At 34.5% G+C, this 21,428-nt stretch overlaps 2 protein-coding genes across 3 annotated transcripts in view; both read right to left on the reverse strand.

Moving 5' to 3' along the window:
• The window catches only part of LOC108978129 (phosphatidylinositol 4-kinase beta), a 134,434-nt gene that overhangs the window by 101,740 nt on the left and 11,266 nt on the right, over positions 1–21,428 (reverse strand). The window lies entirely within an intron of this gene.
• LOC108978131 lies at positions 13,856–14,804 on the reverse strand. The gene is made up of 2 exons (XM_018948265.1): positions 14,340–14,804; positions 13,856–14,235 (listed from the first exon to the last, which is right to left on the reverse strand). The coding sequence occupies exons 1-2, from the start codon at positions 14,667–14,669 to the stop codon at positions 14,020–14,022; spliced, it is 546 nt and encodes a 181-aa protein (XP_018803810.1). The 5' UTR covers positions 14,670–14,804; the 3' UTR covers positions 13,856–14,019.

Below are 21,428 nucleotides of genomic sequence, written 5' to 3' on the forward strand. Positions count from 1 at the left end.
CTGCTACACTCGCATGTAGTTTTGCGACATTCGTCTAGCATTTTGTTTGGAATTCCTTAGCAATCATGCTTTATTATTTATTAATTGCGGGTTTCAAATCAAAATTTCAAATAATACAATATCGCTTTATCAACCTCATTGAACGTTTCCCAACGTTTCAGCGCACACATTTGGAAAGCAGAACGGAAGTATTTGTTGCAACAACGAAGAGAATAGAACGGAAAATTCAAAAACACACATTTGAAAACATACTCGTATATATGAGTGCTAAAAGTAAAAATAACAACAAATTGTCACCGTATTCGACATGCTTTGTAGCTGCGGCACAGTCAACCATACAAATACGCATACTATGTACGTCCACTTATTATATTTAATTAAGCTGTAATGTAATGTTTCCGCCAGCGTTGTTTCTGCCCGCCCTCCAACACTGCCACTTCTCTCTTTTGCCCAGCACGCATTGTTTGTTTATTATTTATCCATTTTTTGTTAAAAAAAAAAAAAACATTGCGTCATGATTGTTGAACATAAATTCATGTGCTTGTATGTATGTGTATTTGTGCATAAGTATAGCTTGACAACATAATAGCGTAGAAAATGCCTTGCAATCAACACCATTTTTTGCGCTGACAGCCATACAATTCAAAACTGCGGGCAGAAAGCAAAAAGTTTAATAACAGTATTTAATACATGCATGCATACTACATATAAACATATGTATAGGTATTAAAGAGGAAGAATTTCATTTGGATTTTTTTTTAAGTTGCAAATAATAACACCTTGAAGCATTTTTCAACGAATTCAGTTTTGATGAATGAAAACGAAAGACACGAAAATTGTAAATATTAAAGCAAACAATATTTTTTACGCTTCTTCGCGTTTTGTGTACAAAAGAACGCCCAAGTACTGCTAAGGTTTTCTTCAAATTAGCAGAATTGCTTTGGTCGTAAAAATACCCATAAGCTTTATGAAAAGTATTCTTTTTTTTTGTAGTTTTTGTTGAATAATAGTAATAAGTACATACATATTTGTCAGTATGTGATATACATATAAACCACTGTTATTAAAATAGTTCTATCTCGAAAACGAAAAATGTTGGATACTAACATATCTGTGACGGTTTAGAAATGAAATCACAGCTGGATTTGCGATTTTCCGAAAAATAGTTGTTGTTTTGTATTTAAAGGTAGCTATGAGAATGAAACGATCGGTGGGTGAAATTGAAATGTCACTATTAATAAATATATTTCTTTTAATTGTGTATATTTCTAGCATTTATATAAAATTTGACTTTTTTCTTCAATAAGTTTTTAAGATTTAGTTTTTTTTTCAGCAATTGGAGACATATTTCTTCAAAATATCAGCTCTGTCTTAAAAAAGGAGGGATAAACGTTATAAATTCACCAATTGTCAGTGATTGTGTGTATCCATTTATGTATTTGTGTACATAAAATTAACTTGCTCGAATGATCGGCAACATGCAACGGACGCTTATTAACATTTTGAACACTCCCAACAAACAATATTGCAATATTTAACACTGTTATCTTTATTTATGCAGATTTTTTGCACTTTCCTCGAATTAAATATGCCGCTTTCTGACACTTAAACGCATTTTAATTCATGCAATTCAAAATATTTTCGTAATTTTCACTGCAACAGCACAAATTTTCAACCAAAACAAGCAAAAGCATTCGCAGAGTGGGTAAGTCGGGACTACACCCAGCAGTACAAATATGAAGACCAGCAACAGGCATGTTTGTACATAAGTATTGAAAACTGAAGAACAAGAAATAATTTCAACTTAGATTGAGCCGAAACTAGCATACCCTTCTCAAATAAAGAAGTTATCATTCAAGAATTTATTATGAGATTCTAGCGTTCCTTTGAATAATAATAATGCATGCAAAATCTCTTGAAGATATTTTGTCAAATAAAAAAGTTTTTCAGGCAAGCACTAAATTTTGATAAGTCAGTTTATAGGTCAGCTATAACCTATAACGACTTGATATTGGCGGTTCCGAAAGAAAATTCGTATTTGGAATATCAACATTAATGACATTATTTTAACGCATTTCAACAACAAAAATTCACTTTTTATAACAAAAAAAATATCAAACATGACAATCGCTGACCACTCCAATTTATGGCTGGGCTGAATCGCAGGCGATATGAAACGCTCACATGTACATAGCACAAGCAGTAGTCTTTGTTGCACAAACCAAACTATAGCAGCCATTGTATTCGGCATTATCATGTAAATATTGCTAGGCATACATAATTGCAATTTTTTACACACATATGTCATGCCAACGACATACACATACAGACACAGGCATAAAATTGAGTTCGCAAAAATGCATAATTTTGCAAAAATATTTATGAACTTGCACGGATGAATGAGTGTAAGTATTTGTAGGTATGTGAATGTAAGCGCCTATGCAAATCACTTATTTTCTCTTTTTCCCATTGCCCATACATGCATACATACGTATGTATTCAATTTGCTTTTGTATTGACAGGAACAACAAGCACTTGTGTAGCCCCAGCATGCCATTCCAGGCAATTTAACTAATTAGCCGAACGCTAAATATGCTCAATTCTGCGGGCTCCGACTATTTTCGAAATAAGTACACACTTGGCAAATGACGTCAGAAAGTGGAGGTATGTACAATATGTCTCTGTATGCGCATCTTGTGGATCGTGTGAGTTGTTTGGGTTATTTTTAGCGCAAGCTGACTAGCGTTTGTTGTTTTTTTTTCTCAGTGAAGACGCAGCTGTAAGCTGGCTAGTGGGCAGAGGTTAAGTCGGAAGCAACATCCACGCAGATGCACATATTAGTATGTATGTATATAAATGGCAATTCATAGACTACGCACAAATTGGTAGTAAAGTGGCTGTAAATGGTTATAATTGGCAGCGTAGATCGCAGCCCCCACCCACACTTTTGCAGATACCAATGATTTGACGACGCAAGTTGAGATTTTCTTATTAATTACGGTTTTAGACGAACAAATGTTTCTTCTAATTACTACATATATTATATTTTATTATTAATATAATATTATTTTGTTTATTATTGTTGTTAGAGTCTTGTTTAWGACTCAATTGAAGAATGCATTTCGTTATTTGTTCACACTTGGTTCTGCATTCCAGTTTTAATTAACCGAGAAATGTCATTGAAATGCTTTTCCGCCTATTAAAGCTACATGGAATGCTCTTAAAGCCACTTTGCATGCTTACTTATACATTTGTACATTTACGCTAAATATGACTCAATGTTAAAGCAACTGAAGTCAAGAGAATCTACAAATTAAATATTATATATTTTACAAAGAACACATTTTGCAAAAGTCTTGGGAATATCTGTTGAGTTGATTACTAAGTAATTTCGTTTTACGACTTTCAGCAATTTCTCGAGTTATTCGACAATTTGCGTCGACCAAAGACTTTATTTCATTCCCATTGCTTTTAAGAAGCCTTCCAGAATGGAACGAAATCTTGCAAACCAATTCTGGCATTAGCGGTCGGTCAACACATCTCCTCCGTATACATTAGGGTATTTTTATTGACTATTTTTGTTTTCAGTCCCCTATTGAAATTTCCTTGGAAATACCTTAAAAAAAATCCTCTGAAAATTTRAGCCCTTAATATTAATATTACATACCAAGGTATGTAAAGATTTCCATTGAAAATATTCAGAGGCATTTTTATGTGGATTGAACACTCTACAAGTAAGTGCCCATTGCGACAAAGTTGTAACTCACACCGGCGAGGTGATATGAGCCTCTCAACTTGATATTTCCATGAAAAACCGCCATCATTAATACTTCCTGAGATATTCGGCTTTTTATGTATGRAATTTATATAGCTAAAAATTGGAAAAAAAACATAGTTAAAAAACACCCTAGTATACACCATTTTTTCATTTCGGATAGCAAAGCAATAAAATATGCAAATAAATACATCTTCGACAGGAAACCGACCGAAACTATTTCAAACGATGTAACAAAAATTTTCGTAAACAAGCCTTACTATATCAGCTGCTCAAATATATAACGCTAAACGGTTAAGTGTGAAGTTGGCTACGAAAAACTTCAATAAGATCAGCTGTTGTCATCAAACGAAATTACTTAATGCACGACCCAATAAGACTAATTGCATAAAAACCGCGAAAAAAAATAAAGATTTCATAAGAATATCTACAAACAACAACATATTGGGTATTTCATAGAATTGAGGGCAGCATTACATTAACGAAGTTTATTTTCGTAAGAAATAATTTACAGTAGAGATTCTTATACATTTGAGTATATTCCAACACCATAAATAGGGGACACTAAATTCCACAACACAACACTAAACTCNTAAGAAATAATTTACAGTAGAGATTCTTATACATTTGAGTATATTCCAACACCATAAATAGGGGACACTAAATTCCACAACACAACACTAAACTCAAGACCATACTTAGATACAGGTTCAAACTAAAGARGCAGCAGCGAGCAATGCACGATTGWGAGAAGGGAAACAGCAGCACCACAAATTTTAAGAAGCTTTCGAGTGGGAGKGATAGCCTATAAGTAAGAGCATACTTCATGACGCAAACCAAAGGGCGTGAGCACATTCCTACATTAAACTGGGCAAATAAGGAAAATATTTGAATTACAAAAACAAAATAAGAATAAGTGAGCAAATTTACAAGCAACTTGTTTGTTAAAATTTCCCTGCTTAATTGTGTGTCTATTGAACTGTCTGTCTAGTGGCGTGAATGTTGTAAGCAGGGCAAAGCTCAAGACTTGCGCTTCCAATGAAAAACATCTATAATATTTATGTGCGCATGAGTGTGTGGCATGTGTGATAAATGTTGCCATAAACTGCAGCCAATCGCCATGCGTCAAATGGATGGCTCTTCGACTGACTGACACACAGGCAGGCGGAGGGGTGCAGAGACGAACGCACAGCACACTGAATGGGTTACTTCAACATGACATTCAACTTTGGGCGATTGTTCAACAAACCAGCAAAGACTGGCGGTCCATTAAAACTACATACATACATGTGTACACATGTGATATGTATCTATGTGTGCAGCACACATTATTTTCCGTTTCGGTGCGACTATTTGATGGACAGACGTTTAAATGCACGCGGAGATTATTTAATGCAGCAGCTGCACCATGAAACATACGTCTTTAAAAACATTTCACACAACAACAACACGCACAATTTCCAACAAAAGCCAAYCTCTGCAGCGCAGCGACGACACAATCAACGAATGAATGCGCCGAGGAGTGTGACGAACAATTCAAGTAGRGGAGGGAGTACGCGCCTTTGTTGATGGACAACATTGTGTAATTTACTCACTTTCCTTTCGCTTATTATTATACTTAATCAGTAGGTGCATTTGTGGCCATAAGTACATATGTATTTACTTTTTTTATGTATTAGTTGTTTGTRATTAAGTGAGCCCTTAAGGTCAAACGGAACATGCTTGTAGGTTATGTAGGTTCGGTTGACACGAGTGAGCAAAGCTGCTGACGATTGAGCGTACAAAATATGCAATGTAAGTATGTGTGTGTGAAGGTAGTTAATCAACGCTGCAGTCGGAATTCGTTGCGCTTCAAGCAAATGGGTAGCTTAGGCATCTTTCATATACGCACGTCTGCACTAAGAGATATCACGAGACAATCGAGGCAGTGTATGACTTATGTATGTGCATATTTTTATATTCTATTAATTTTTAAATTACGAAAGCTTATGTGTGACCATAAGTAATTTGAAGCTACAGCGGGCGAAGTCCAAAATGATGTGAGTTTCTATTCCGCTAATATATAAGGCTCTGGAGGAGCTTCTAAGGAGTGGTGGAATAAGACTTTCATCGATATGCATCACATTTAATACATTTTTACGGATATTACAATARAGAAGATTAATTGTTTTCAGACTTTATGCTTGTACTATAAATAATTAATTTTTAYGATTGCATTAGATCGATATTTCGATTTTTTTTTAACAGTTTGAATCAGGGAAATTCTATTTCGAGGAAACATACTGTTTAACTAATCACCTATTAAACCGTTATCTGACATATGCCACAGATGGGTGTTGTAAATGTAAAAATTTTTGAAATAGCACTCAAGCTAAATCGATAATGGTCGATAAATAATACGCTTAATAGGCACTACTTCGACAAACCTAATCAATTGCATATTTTTTGTTACATTAATTTCACGTTTTATTTATAAAAATTCGTTGCACTTAAGTGATTTCAACGAAACCGATAATTATAATATAGGCAAATCACGAAAATTCAAATAAAAAAAATTATTAAATCATCTTATGGTGAGGATTAAATGCGTTTAATTAAAAAACTAAAAAAAAATTAACGAAATTTCATTTTAGAGTTAAAATAGCCAAAGAAAGCTCTACAGCATAAGCAACTACATAAAAATCATAAAATATTGTTGAAATTCCACAAGTTTAGTTTACTTAGAAAATAAACAAAAAACATTCGAAAACATAAATTAAGAAAATAAACAWAAAAATGATTGTATAAATGCCTAAAATTAAAAGAAAAATGTTAAAAAGCAAAATATCGAAGCTGCCTATGATTGAAAAAAATAAAAAAACGCATTGAAGCGTAACAATGTTTAGCTCATTAAATAAAAGTAAATTATAGCTACTTAGATATGTACATACATAAATGTGCAAAAGAAATAATACGCTTATAATATCGTAGATATGTATGTACACATATATTTTTGTACATACAACAAAGCTAAAAATAGCTACAAAAAAGTTATACGAAAACGATTGCAAAGCTCTTTTAACATTATTAACAAACCATCATTAAGTGAGTGAACTGTTATAACTGTTATTATATAGATGCTTTCTTTTTTCAATCAACTCATGGCAATAGGTGCGCGATCGTGTCTTAACGCAATTAATATTTGAAGTTTATGGCAAAAAGGCAATCAACCAACCTGTGAAGATGAGAAGAAAAAGAAAAAATATGCGTTTTAATGAACAGATAWTTAAAATAATTAAAAAATAGCCTAGTAATTTATGATTATGTACAGATAATTATAAATTATATTACAAWTGTGGAGTTATCAGAAAATTAAAAAATTATCGAACCAAAAACAATAGTATTAAAATTTGAGCCGTTAGAGCCACTAAAACCAAAGAAATCGATCACTTATCGCAAGGCGTCTAGTGAAAGGAGCGGAGTTTTCTGAGCAAAATCACAAAACAWGCCAATAAGCACTAAGCATCTGACCGAATAAGCAACTCCTATACATCCGTACACACAACCCTAACAAAGCCGACAATCCAGCCGACTGCGCCGAACACCTAGAAACAAAATTCGTACAACACGTTTATGTTGCATGCAACAAACTCGCAAAATAATATTATTTATTACTTATTTCGCTTTTAATTTTCTCCACGACTTAGTGTTGTTAGAAATTGCTGCAAGCCATGTAATATGCTTGTGTTCGAGGTAACACTTGCAGCGCCATGCATAAATCACGACGAAAAACGACAGCGAAAATGGCAGAGACAACATTCGTAGCAACTGATATTCATGTATGGCAGCAACATGTTGACATATCMATTGCATGCAACGAACAGCACGTAACARAGYAGTGCGCACACAAATATACCTGCATACATATACTTATAGCGCATTGAATTGGCAACGAGCTAACAAGTCATCGGAACAGCCGTAAGACCACTGACAACAGTTCGTTTGTCGCCTTGTTCTTTCACTTACTTTTGGTTTGGACGTCTTAATTTCTTCATTTATTTATTATTTGTATGTCTGTTRTTTACTGGAGGTCTGTCTTTGCCGGCTGTGACACGTTTACGACAAGCAATTTTACATCGTGTTCAACTGGCGGACAAATATRCTAGAACATGTGACATTTAACTTTACAGAAATGCAGTTACTGCAAATGTACGGGTATACTAGAGTTAGCGGTAAACTTTATAAGGTCTGTTGAMAGAAACTCATTAAAAACTGAACCCGACTAAAGTTCAGCAGGAACAACAAAGGGTGCTTTGCAAAAATGCCGCGCTTAAAAAAAACACATTTTTTCCAACGGTGTGAAGGTCTTCCTCTTCTTCTGCTTCCCCCGGGGGGTTTTGCGTCGAATACTCTCATTTGGACGGCAAAGGACCATAAATCGCCCCTGAACCTTCCTCTCGAAACAGCGCGCTGGTTGAGACCAATGATATCAATAACATCAGCGTGCGCCAGCAGCTGAACNAAGGACCATAAATCGCCCCTGAACCTTCCTCTCGAAACAGCGCGCTGGTTGAGACCAATGATATCAATAACATCAGCGTGCGCCAGCAGCTGAACACTCTGCAGCTCGTATTATTTTCTCCAGCAATATATTGAAGAAGTTACAGGATGGGTAGTATCCTTGTCTGAAACGGCATMRTTTGGTATCGWAYGGCTCGGAGAGGTACTTCCCTTCTTTTSGTGTTGCTCAACATCAGCTCACACAGGATGGAGCCATTTGTAGAAGTTCACGYAAGTAAGGAAAGTTCTCTGAGCGCCTTTCACTTGGGAGTGAGTAATACGATTCTYTTACATTAGGCTCAAGTAGCTCACGACTACCGGTCTTGAACCAAATATCCGTTAGGTTGTCGAAAAACATCCGTTCGAAGGCGAGCTAAAGTGAGAAGGCGAATCATTTCTTCCCAGGGTTGTGCTCTAGGTTTGGGACTCTCCACGTAAAAACYAAAGGATCAACAGAGCCTCGGATGAGAGACCCCGCTTTTGATGACAACCACCRCAAACGTGTTAAGAATTACAATTTAAGGGTATGTCCTTTTCCTTAATTTGGTAGGTGGGCTACGGAAATTATTGAATTAGATTTGAGTTGCTATCAATTTACTTCAGACCTTGACTTGTACGTCATCTAAAAGAACCGTGTTTGTAACAATTAACCATGGAAGCTGTAGAGTTCCTTCAAAAGGACTCTTTACCCTTAAGAAGACTCCACAAATTTAGTGACAGCGACATCCACAGAAAATGTGGAACTATGATGGCAATGAAGTCTAAGCGCACGGCCACAAGAGAAATAGCTGAGTTTATACATTGAACAACAACAAACAATTTTTCATAACGCATTTTTTTGGCGTTTATTCATCCATGCAAATATCAAATATGAGAATACACACACATACAAATTTCGGATGAGGAATTTTTATCAGCATATTTTACGTACTTGAGGATTTATGCGGAAATCAGAGCACAAAAGCACAGAGATACAAAAAAGCTGTGTAACGATTTTAATGCTTTAATATTCATGAGTGAACTGCAATTGCATGGGAACGGAAGAGAATGCGATGAATAAAAATGCATATTACAATAATAAAAAGCCAATCTGTAAGTTTATTCTTAACAATATGAGCGAGCGCATATAAATTTTATTATAGAAAATCTGGAGATGAGAATTAAACGCAAACACAAACAACGACATAGTGAATAAAAGATCTACTGTGCATGAAAGTCAATCTCCCGAAAGCATTAAATACATAAGTGGATACGAAATGCAGCTTCAGATTTGGTCCGGAAATCACATTTGCATGACGAGATGGAAGCAAGGCGGGCGCACTATAAATATAAACACAATATACATACAAATATGTGTGTATATAAAATGTATATACTTTAACCAAAATCGTGAGCAATAAGCTGTGCACATGTATGTATGCATATGGGCGCACGAGTGCTGTGGGGCGTGGGTGATGCGAATGTCAGCTGCGACGCGGCCAGACGACTCTATCACGGCTACATTTTACAATTTATTATTATACTCTATAAATTGAATTAAAAATAACTAAAAGCTTATCACAAGCGGCGGAGGAAGCGAGGGCGAGCAGCTGYGCTGGTGATTCGCATATGTAAAGGAAATGCGCCATCGACGGTGCAGAGCGCAGCGTTTTCGAGAGCGTAGTGCTCGAATGACATTGCGACTGTGTGATGTGATGAAAATCGGAAAAATTCTGTGCGACGCAAAAGGTTTTGCAGATGTCTAGACTTAAACGAAAAGTTAAGTTTTTTAATTTTTCCATGCTATAACGGCGCATTAACGCAACATTTGTAGGAAAGTGTAGAATGTGCATAATTTAATTGTTTCCCTTATTTGGAGAAGTTATAACACGAGAGTCGGAGACCAGATAAAGTATATACATATATAAATGATCAATATGTTGAGCTAAGTCGATTTATCAATGTCCGTCTATCTGTCTGTATATATCGAAACTATTCCCTCAGTTTTTAAGATATCGTTTTGAAATTTTGCAAACGACATTTTCTCTTCAAGAAGCTGCTCATTTGTCAGAACTGCCTATATCGGACCACTATAACATATAGCTGTCATACAAACTGAACGATTGGAATCAAGGGCTTGTATGGAAAACTTTAACATTTCACAATGTATCTTCACAAAAGCTGGCACATTTTATTTTCTAAGGAAGTACATATTGTTATGTGCGAAGAAATTGTTCAGATCGGCTTACTATGGCATATATGTAGCTGCTATACATACTAAAGATCGGAATCTGGTGCTGGTATGGGAAACTTCCTCATTTGACGATATCTGTATCTGCACGAAATTTGGTATGAGTTATTGTTCATATAAATAATGTAATATCGAAATAAATTGTTCAGATCGGCTCACTAAAGCATACAGCTGCCATACAATCCGAACAATCGGAATCAAGGGCTTGTATGAACAACTTTCGCTCTTGACGTGGTATCTTCACAAAATTTGATATCGATTACTGCTTAATAATAATATAGTTTTTTTTTTTATTAAATTTGTACATATTTTACTTTTGAGATTTTTAAATTTTAAATTTTTTTATCAATTTTTTTTGGCAGACATTGTTTTATAATTAACATGAAAAGGTAAAATAAAGTAAATTTATAAATTAAAGTGACCGAAAACTTTTAAAAACTATTATGACAAATTGATTCATTTAGTTTATTTAATTTAATTGTTTTATTCTAAATACTTTTTTTATATACTTCAATATTTTTTTTTTAAATATTTTTATTCATATTAAAAAACTTATAAACAATAAAAAATAAATATTTCTTTATTTTATAATTTAGTATTTATAAGTCTAATTAACTAATTTAAATATCTACATATATTAATTAAATTTGTCTTGCACTCAGCTTAGCTAAATATTTTTTTGTATTTCAATTGTCTTTTTAAACTGTATCGCCTAACCAATTCTGATCGGAGAACATTCAAACGCCGTAGTACACATACATACATACATATAGTACGTCAATATATACATACAATACATACTCGTATAACCAGTCGTAAGTGCTTACATGAGCTACTGTGGTTTTACATAAGTGGTTGTTGGGTTTACAAAAATTGTTATAGATAACTACCATATAAAGTGTTAATGAATGTATATATGCACATTACGGTGTGTGTTATCTTATGAGATGATTTTTTTTTTGTAAAGGCCACCTGAAGTTTGACTTTTTGTCATAAAAGGGAGGGTCCAAAGTCATTATTATTATTAGTTTTTTGTATATGTTTTATTTATGCATTATTGTTTTATTATTATTTTCCATTTAAATCGTGCCTAAATCATAGTTGCTTTCCCATATACAAAACCAAAAACTTCTTTAGGTTCAGCATTAAACAATTAAATCCAAAAATTTCAAAAATATCTACTGTAACACAAAACAACATAACAAGAGACATAGTTTGCAAAACAAAATAATTTTGGATAACAACGGTCACCCTAATGCACATGTATAAGAGTGCAAACTAAACTTCCTAATTAAAGCTGATATAACGATAACCACAAAAAGCAAAACGTGAGACAGAATAATATGCATACAAATATATTTACATTGAAGTGAAAACCCTATCTTTACATATTTCTTTATATAAACTAGTATTAGCGCGAAACAATCTCTTGAACTTTGCACATACTGATCGAAGCAAAACTTGATTTAACGGGGAGTCCAGCGAATGGCGAATAATGAGTGTATTCTGTTCTCAAAAAAATACAAATTTAAATATCTAACTCCGACGAGTGTTTGTTGCATCTTTGTAATCAAATAATACAAGCGGGATTAAACCTCAGAACACACAGAGTGGCGCGTGCTGGTGATAAGCTAACAGTCATGCTATTTTACTTGTAAAGAAGTCTCAAAATATTTGTTTAAAAAATTAACGAAAATGTCGAATGTTTGCCTACTATAAACTTGTATTTCTTTGTTCGGTTTTTTCGTTTTTTTTCGTTTTTTTTTTTTTCATTTTGAAATTCCTATAACTTAGCGTGGTTGTTCTTGTATTGTATTAGCACTACCAACAATGATTCAAATATGCAAACGAAAAAAATTCTAGAAATAATAATAATGTAGCATATACATAGTAGGTATAGTAGGTTACTGTCGAAAAGTACTATATGACCTAAGAAATTAATCGGATGATTTATAATCAGTTTCTATGMTGGTGTCTACTATATTATTTTTGTGGGCAGATAACGATAGATCACATCTTATTAATTTACTTTATTTAAATTAAGGAGCTTTCAAAATAAGCTTTAATTAAACCTTTCGAATTATTTCTGTTCTTCTTGTCACATCTTTTTTCATATTACTAAAATATTATATTTTTTTATATATATATTTTTTTTTATTGCGTTTGCGCATTTTATAACGCAAGCTCAATGCAGTAAACGCTTCAAAACATCGTCTAGACAATACATTATATAMTATAACTCGTCTCAAATACGGAGTAAATACATTACTGCGTAAATGGCACTGCGTCCACTTCGATTTTGGGTGAATATGAGCAAATGTAAATTAACGTCTATTAACTGTCAGTTAAAAACAAATTTACCTGGCATTGTTTGGCTTTTGGTCTGGGTGCTTGATTTTGGCTCGGCTACTTTGCGTTTTCAGCGAATAATTTGTCGTGTCGGGGGGTTCATTGCATTTGAATGGAATTCGATAACAAACCATATAAATACCACTACACAACCACGTTTACGACACCCGATAGTAAAACGATATCATGAAGCAATGTATGCGCCGACGACGTCGTCGATTGCCGATTGTGGCGTTCTTAGCGATTTGATGTCGTTGAATGCCAACACGCACAAAACAACAATTGACGACTGTCAATCGAATGCAAATTTATGTGAGCGTGCGAGCAATCAGATACATACGTGCAAACGTCGACGATAAATGAAAAATAAAAATTGCGATTCTATTATTATTTTWTATTTATTTRATAATAGTCAAGTTATCGGAATGTTTGAGTAAATGGCACAAGTTTTGAAATTGTATCACTAGCGAAATGTGCTGGTGAACGGCTGTAAGAAGTCACAAGCACATAAGGTGTGATATGGCAGTTCAAACCAGTATACGTATCATTATTTTAAATATATCTTTTATACATATATTTTGTTTACAAACACTGTTTGTATTGTAATTTTGGTTGATTTTCTTTTTTTCGAATTGTTGCCCATACTGTAGAGCTTCTTGTTCTTATACATTTTTTTACGTGAAGCTTTCAACTGATAATTTTCTGATCAAATTTGAAATCAGACTCTTCTTGTAGTGGATTCAGTTTTAGATTCAGMACGCAAAGAGAGGAAGCTGTTGTAACACACTGGTTACCACATCGTAAGAAATCGTTACAGTTTTCAAACCCTATGACGATTTCTGCATATTTTGTAATAAATAAGGGCTTTAAGGTTAACAAAAATTGGCTTGGCAGTCAATGTGTTAACGATCTTTGGATTTGATCTCAGAGTTCATTTCCCCCATCAACTTAAAACAGAGAGATCACATGTTTACGATATTTAATTAATATTTTCTAACTCTCTCTATCGTTAAATAATACAAATACATAAACAATACACATTTCAAACTATACTCAATGCAAGAAAATGCAATTTAGAAATTTTAAAGAAAAATAACAATTTCCAACACGATTCTTTTCGTCGAACTCATAAAAAACTCCAGCACATATTTGGTCTGACARGTCTTCGAACTCCGCTTCCTAGATCGGGTCGCGGTATCATTTGACGTTTGCGCAACTTTCGTTCAATATTATGTCTGGCACTAAGTGACTGTGGACAATAGTCGAACTGTAAAGTGCTGGCTGGTAATAATTTCAAATCGCGCTGCAACTTCTCTTCATCACGTAACGATCTTAGCACCTCCTTGGCAAGAGAGATGAAGATAATAAATGCAAGTCATAGTTTTAAGAAAAACTTATTGAGTTAATCACAAAACATTTTTAAAGCGCTGCAAGGCCTTTTCATACCTTTTGCGAGAAGCTTGCCTTTTCAATGGGTGCCAGACGTTTCCACGATTTGGCGCCTTCATGCAAGATACGCGTGAACCCGTAATGTGGGTGCTTGCTTTTGAAGTGTCGCAAATAATTCAAATACGGATGACGCGTGAGTTGACGTTTGCTATTTTCAAAAGCACGCCCAAAGTTCGGTGCGATCGTTTTGCCAAATCTCAGTGACATTTTGCGCAATTTCTCCCGTTCGCGCTCGGTTCTTCGACGTTCGCGACTTCGTTTGCTACACAGTTTACGGCGATTGCCCGCGCGTTTTCGACCTTGCGGTTTTCTACGATTGCGAATCATTGCTGTCAATTGTTTTTTATTTATTTATATGTTTATATGATTATAGTTGTATGTACTTAGACTTTTGCAAGGAATTATATAGAACTTAATAATACACTAAACGATTTTGTGAGTTTTCAAAAAATTCAGARAAAATTTGTAAAWTATGAAAATATAATGGAATTCTCATGACTTTCTGGGGATGTCGTTATTCCTRAAGAGCGTTGAACTTTTTGACTTGTGAATTTCAAGACCGTAAATTTTTGTAATACCGATTGATGTTAAAATTCTATRAAGATTCCAACAATAGCTCGATGAATGCAATAAGTGAACTTATTTTTGGAATAGTATTAGCTTTTCCCGAATATATCGGTCTATTTTTTTCTTCTTAGATTGGTACAACCTTTTTCAGGTTCCTGCAAAGTGCGATCTCCATAGTTTAATTGGTGTGTATTTGACAAGCTGTTTATTTACGAGTCGAAAAGTTTATCCTTAAAATAAAAAAAGAAACAGTGACCAGGAGTCGTAATAATGTCTTCAGAGGTTTTTCGTAACAAAAATTCTGAATCTTTTGCAAAAGCSACGTTGACTAGAGGTCGCAAAAGGGCGCTTGACAACCTAGGTAATGTCGAAACTATCCAAAGATGATGCAAAAACCAGCAAAAACCTAAATTGGCTAAAGGCACGGAAGTTCACACCACCCCAGGCTTATAACAAGTACATTGAAAATTGATTAAGAAAGGCATGCTTGTACTGACGAAGAGATTGGTTAAAATGTTTGAAATTTTCTTGTGTCAGTCCGGGTCAAATTTGATACCACAACACAATTATATTTRAGGCATATTTAACTGAAATAAGTCTACATTTTACTTTTCTTCGTAATCTTTGCAATCGCCTACAGCTCTTTATTTGTGCTTCTTTTTCACTTCGCTTCAAGTGACTTATTTCACCCTCAATTACTTATAGATCGTGACAAATCTCGTTTTCGGTACATTCTATTTCATTTTTATTTAATCCACTCGCACTTTGCTTCTGCTGTATTCATACATACTACATACACACATACATATATAGAAAAGTAAAGTGTGATTGTACAAATGAAAAGGCAACAAACACTGTGCCAAMAGGGGTTTCACGCATCAAAGTCATGGTGCATTAAAATAAATTCTTATTTATGAGGAGAGTAAATTTMAGAGAGCCTATATATGTATTTATATATATATTTAAATAAGTATACCCGCAGTTAAATATATACATATATGCTTAAGAACATAAGCATCTGGCAACGTTGGCTTTGTGGTGGATTCGCCGAGTTATATTAAATTGTCATTTGCTCATTTAAATGTCTGGTGTTTCAACAATGAGGTAGTATTTTAAAAATAACCAGCACGTTTTATTATCATGAGCGTAGACAAAGAAACACCTAAGTGGAGGGTTGTCGCATACATACATATGTACATRTGTACATTTGTATGAATCTATATGATAATGTGGTAGCAAATAAATCGGTCGTTGATATTTTTCAAATTAATCATTTCAAAGCCAATTTGCCATTGAATCGGAAGATGATACACATAATTGGGAACATTGACATTAGTGATCCTTACCAAATTTATATTTCATTATTATTAGAATTGGAATATTTATTAAGAGCATTGCTTATTATTATTATTATTTATCACCCAATTTTAGTTTTGATATAAATGCGCTGAAAATGCTTCTCACTTAACGTAAATTTGTCTTATGTGAAGTGGTCCTTCCCGATCATTAATTCTCTTCTTACAAATTGTTTAAATTTTTATATAGAATAACTTTCTAACTATATTTATTAAACTTGCCAAAGTTCGTTTATCCAACAATAGTTCAGAATTCGTTAAGGGGATACAATATTTCCCAATTGATTTAACGATTTCTTTTTTATTTCTGCCAAAGCCCTTACGAAATCACAAGTTCACACCAAATTTGGAGTTTTACACGACAAAACAGAAGTGAAACGCTTGACATTCTCGTAATCCCAACCTACGTTTTTTCCGTATGAAAACTGCTCCAGATAAATATGTAAGYTTATTGGTTGCAAAAAAGTAAACGAAGCCATAAAACAATAAAAGACAGAGCTAACCACTCGCTCTTAGCCATAAAACAGGCATGCAAACATGTTTCGAACCATTCACTTTGTGGTTTCGTATCAAAAATTCACAAGCAACAATTCGCAATCAGCATAAACACCGCTAACCACGAGTTATTGCCTCAAACGGTAGTTGCGTAGATGTACATATTATATGCATGTGTGTGCAAATAGCCAGGCAGTTGCGTCAACTTTTCAAAAACATTAAATGATATTATAGAGTTGGTAAAAACTGAAAACGAGTTTGACGTTTGGCACAGATGCCAAAACAAAAGTGCCAAACCAAACCGCATAACAACTTGTCGTACAAAAACGGCAGGAAAAAGGAGAAGTACACACAAAAGTGCAGTTGAAAATAATATTTAAGCACTGAAAAGCAAGTTAACATTTTAATTGTGGTTCATTTCGCATGCTGGAAACGTTAACTAGTTCACAAGACAACAACAAAAAACAGTAGCGAAAAAACGTTAGGCAAATTGCTAAAAATAAATAAAATACAAAATACCAAATATTCAAACAAAAGTGGTGACGACAACAAAATAATACACGAGTGTGCRGCTTGAATATCTATGTGATTGCCATGTGTTTGCAAAAGTATGCGGTATTTATGTATGTATTTCGCTTTTTGCCAATCCGCATAACTTTTGATTTGCTTCTGGTTTACTTTTTGTTGTTGTTGTTACCTTTACACACACCTTTTCACATGATATTTGAAGCCACACGCATACATATGTACATTAGATAAATATGTATTSTTTAYAAATAAAATTATTATATWAAGGGTGATCCATTTCGAKGTTCTCTACTTCTTTAAAGAAAAACAATCTCAATTTGGCTTTTTTTTTTGAAGATTTGAAGATTTTCTCTTTCAAATGTTGGCCACGGCTACGTCCATCCGTTGAGTCCAATTTTCGATGACTCGTTCGAGCATTTCGACTTTGAGCTGGCGAATGACTTGCATGATGTTTTGCTTCAAGACCTGAATCGAAGCGKGATTGCCCTCATAGACTTTAGGCTTTACATAACCCCACAGGAAAAGGTCTAACGGTGTGATATCAAACGATCTTGGTTCTCTCGATAAATCCATTGATTGATCCGATGTGTGGAAAATTGCACCGTTTGTTGAAATAAAATATCGCCGAGGTCTCTAACTTCTATTACGGTTACGTAATCGGCATCATTTTTGTAGAAATATGAACCGATGATTTGTCAAAAAAAAGGCTATTGAAATAAGCACCTCTACTTGTAGCACCCGTTACATCGTAGCCAGTTTATCGGCGATAAAAGTAGCAACAGGAAATTGAGATTTGATAAAAAATGTGAGTTGGTACTGGGTAACAGTAGCTTGTCAGAGGCAGTAAGTGGCAAAATTATCAAAGCGATCATCGCAAAGGCAATTCAGAGCAAAATTCAGAACCGCTTCGACTGATAAATTACTCCAGGAAGCATCACACTCGAATGTCTTCTTTCGAATTCGCTTCATAAAGTTATTGCAATTCATAAATTCAAGTCCGAATACTGTATTGTCTCGCATAATATGAGAACTGATCTTAGCCATTTTAGAATATTGTAAGTCAGTAGAGTGAGAAGTTCAATCTTATACGAGGTGTGTTCAAAAAGTATCGCGAATTTTGTGTTTTTTCAAAAATTATTTATTTATTCATCAATATCTATTTTGTCTCCTTCAAAGTAATCCCCATGAGATATATACACTTGTGCCAACGGTTTTTCCAATCTTCGAAGCACTTCAAAAAATCATTTTTTTTTTTTATCTTCTTCAGCTCGTCCTTCGATGCCGTCTTTATCTCGTCAAGAGAAGCGTAACGTCGTCTTTTCATAGGTCTCTTCAGTTTAGGGAACAAGAAAAAGTTACAGGGGGCCAGATCTGGGGAATACGGTGGCTACGGCATCATTCGTGTGTTATCGAAATTCGAATATACGTAACGCGCGAAAATTCAAAATTCGCGACACTTTTTGAACACACCTTGTATTATTAGATCGATTTGTGGCAGATATTTTCAAAACAAGCAATAGTCAATTTTTATATAATATACTTGTAAATAAACGAGACCAGCTGCGCATATAATGTGTAACCAGAAATCAGGCGCTCTTCCACATCTGTCTTGCCYAGACGCGCGTTTTCCGACTTGTGCGTCAAAGCGATTCAAAGTCAATTTTAAGACTTAAATAATAGACAACAAAATTTTTGCCTCCAATGAATATATTTACTATTTGAACGCTGCGATGTTAAAATTTTCATAAACAAAGCGAACATTCCTGCTGCAATAGCAATCAGACTGACATCTGCTAGACACAATTCCCTGCATTTGCAATACTTGCGCACAACTTGAGAAATGTTTACACTAAAATACCGCCATTCATACCTTTTCATAAATGAGTAAATATTTTCTAGAATTGCGTCCAATCTTTCAAATTCAMAATACCTGGAAGTAGAAGAAAAGAGTACAGTTAATTAACGAATTTTGCAACAACAAAACAWAACAAAAAAGTTAATAAATTCGAAGAAAAATTATATGCCAGAAATATTTGCTGCTGATCCTGGCTATTTGGGATTGTTCTTCTCCATACTGAAGGTTTAATGGTGCAAAAACTATAATATTTTTTTTAAACAAGAGGTTCAACGAGTGTGAAGTTTTGAAAAACTTTACAAATAACATAACACAATTTCAAATCGATATGTATGTATGTATGTATGTATGTACATATCACATTATTTTCGAGTTCGAAAATTTCACTGTGTGTTCTCGAAAAATATATAAATATGCGTTGAAAATTTCAAAMCAATATTTTATTCTCAAAAACTAACGTTTTTTGAGACTGGCACATTAAGGSGTTACACAKATTTTTGGGTTTAAAAAATTTAATTTRTTTTTATTGAATTTTTTATTAAATTCTACAACAGCTCTAAAATATTGTCCTAAATTTTCAWGYTSATCTKCRTAGTCGTTTCGGAGAYACAGCCTTGAGAACTTGTGCGCTAGSTAGGCTAAGTGCGCCGTCTTTAAACTSGATTTTCTCAAAACTGTGCTTTCGAAGTCGGTTGGCAAGATTTCTCGAGAACTACTCAATCGATTTTCAGGAACAGGTCTTTGACTTATTTGTTAATAGTGTATGTTTGTAACCACAAAAAGTTTAAAAAAAACATTTCATTTTCATATGAGAAAAACATTTTTGAAAAAAATGCTGTTTTTTAGCAGAAGAAACCCATTTAATCCCTCAAATCTGCTCCTTAAGTGTCCAAATACAGCAATATCGAAATTATTCAAGATATTTGACTAGCTAACTAAACTAATATAGAAAGAGACCTAATGATTTTTATCTGACACATGATCTATGTACATATTTCATATTCAAATTCTTTGCCAAAACATGGCAGTTGTTCAAGACAAATTAAGAGACCTTATGATCTTCCAGCAGAATGCAATTTGCTAACTTCATTTAAAATAAAATGCTGCAGTAGAATTAAATGAGAAATAAATGAATATTGGTCAACACTTTTAAGGCAAATGACTAACATGCCAATTACTTGATTGAAAGTGTGATTTCGGTCTTTGCCCATAAAAGTTCCAACCATAAAAGCTAGAAGTTGCACARTAATTTCAATGAATTTCAAATACTSCACGACGACAAAAACCGGCAAAATTTACTTATTAAGCAACCTGCCTRCTTATAATGTTGAGAGAACATGGCTATAAAAATTTGGAGCCAAAACCCGGCGACCGGCACACACAAAAACGCAGAGTTGGAGCAGAAACGGCAATAAAAAACTTTATTTGCAAACACATAAATATTTTAMCTTTAACACTTCAAGTCAAGTAGGAGAGCAGTAAAATATTCTAAATTCAGGTCGCTTCAAAGTTGCAAAAGATAAAATCCGAAGATCGACCATCTGCTAATAAGCAACCTGATGTTACACTTGTACTCACACCCGTGTGTTTGTATGTATGTTTGATAATTTGATTTGTGGGTCATGCATTAACGCACAACAGCAACAAAAAACCGGCAGTTGAACAGACAACATCTTGGAGCAGCCGACAACATCTTGTGCGGCATCGTAATTTTCTGTTGAGCTTGTAAAATTTTCATTAATTCTATTCATTTTTTACATAACACCGCATAACATAATTTGCATAAGTAAGTGGGGCAGCAGCAGAGACAGAGACAGAGACAGGATTGGCAAGGAATGTAGGAAACTGTGTATAGTTGCCAGAAATGAGGGAACGAAGTGGGCGCAAGTGCTTGAGTGGGCAGAACGGCACGCAGGCGTGTGGAAAAGGGCTACGAGTGAAGCACACCGCGGGCATTAACGAGAAGCATAGCCACAGCCCCGGAACCAGCCACCGACTCAGCACAGCTGCATGCTTTCCCGGTTTGCTGACAAACAACAGACGTTTTCATTGCTTTCCCGCTAGGCGTGGGAAATGGGACAAATTCTTGGGCGCACCGACAAACCAACCAATTCATAATATGGCGCATACAAAGACGAGAAACGCTTAAATATTGAATGAATCCGTGCAAACACACACATATGTACATATGCCTGAACGCGGCTGCCTGCTGCGTCCGCCACATTCCGGTTGACACAAATTTTTTTATTTTTTTGAAAATTATGAAAATCCACAAGCAAATGCCTT

Source organism: Bactrocera latifrons, unplaced genomic scaffold (genome assembly GCF_001853355.1).
Source record: "Bactrocera latifrons isolate USDA-ARS-PBARC rearing strain unplaced genomic scaffold, ASM185335v1 scaffold_118, whole genome shotgun sequence".
Classification (NCBI taxonomy): Eukaryota; Metazoa; Arthropoda; class Insecta; order Diptera; family Tephritidae; genus Bactrocera; species Bactrocera latifrons.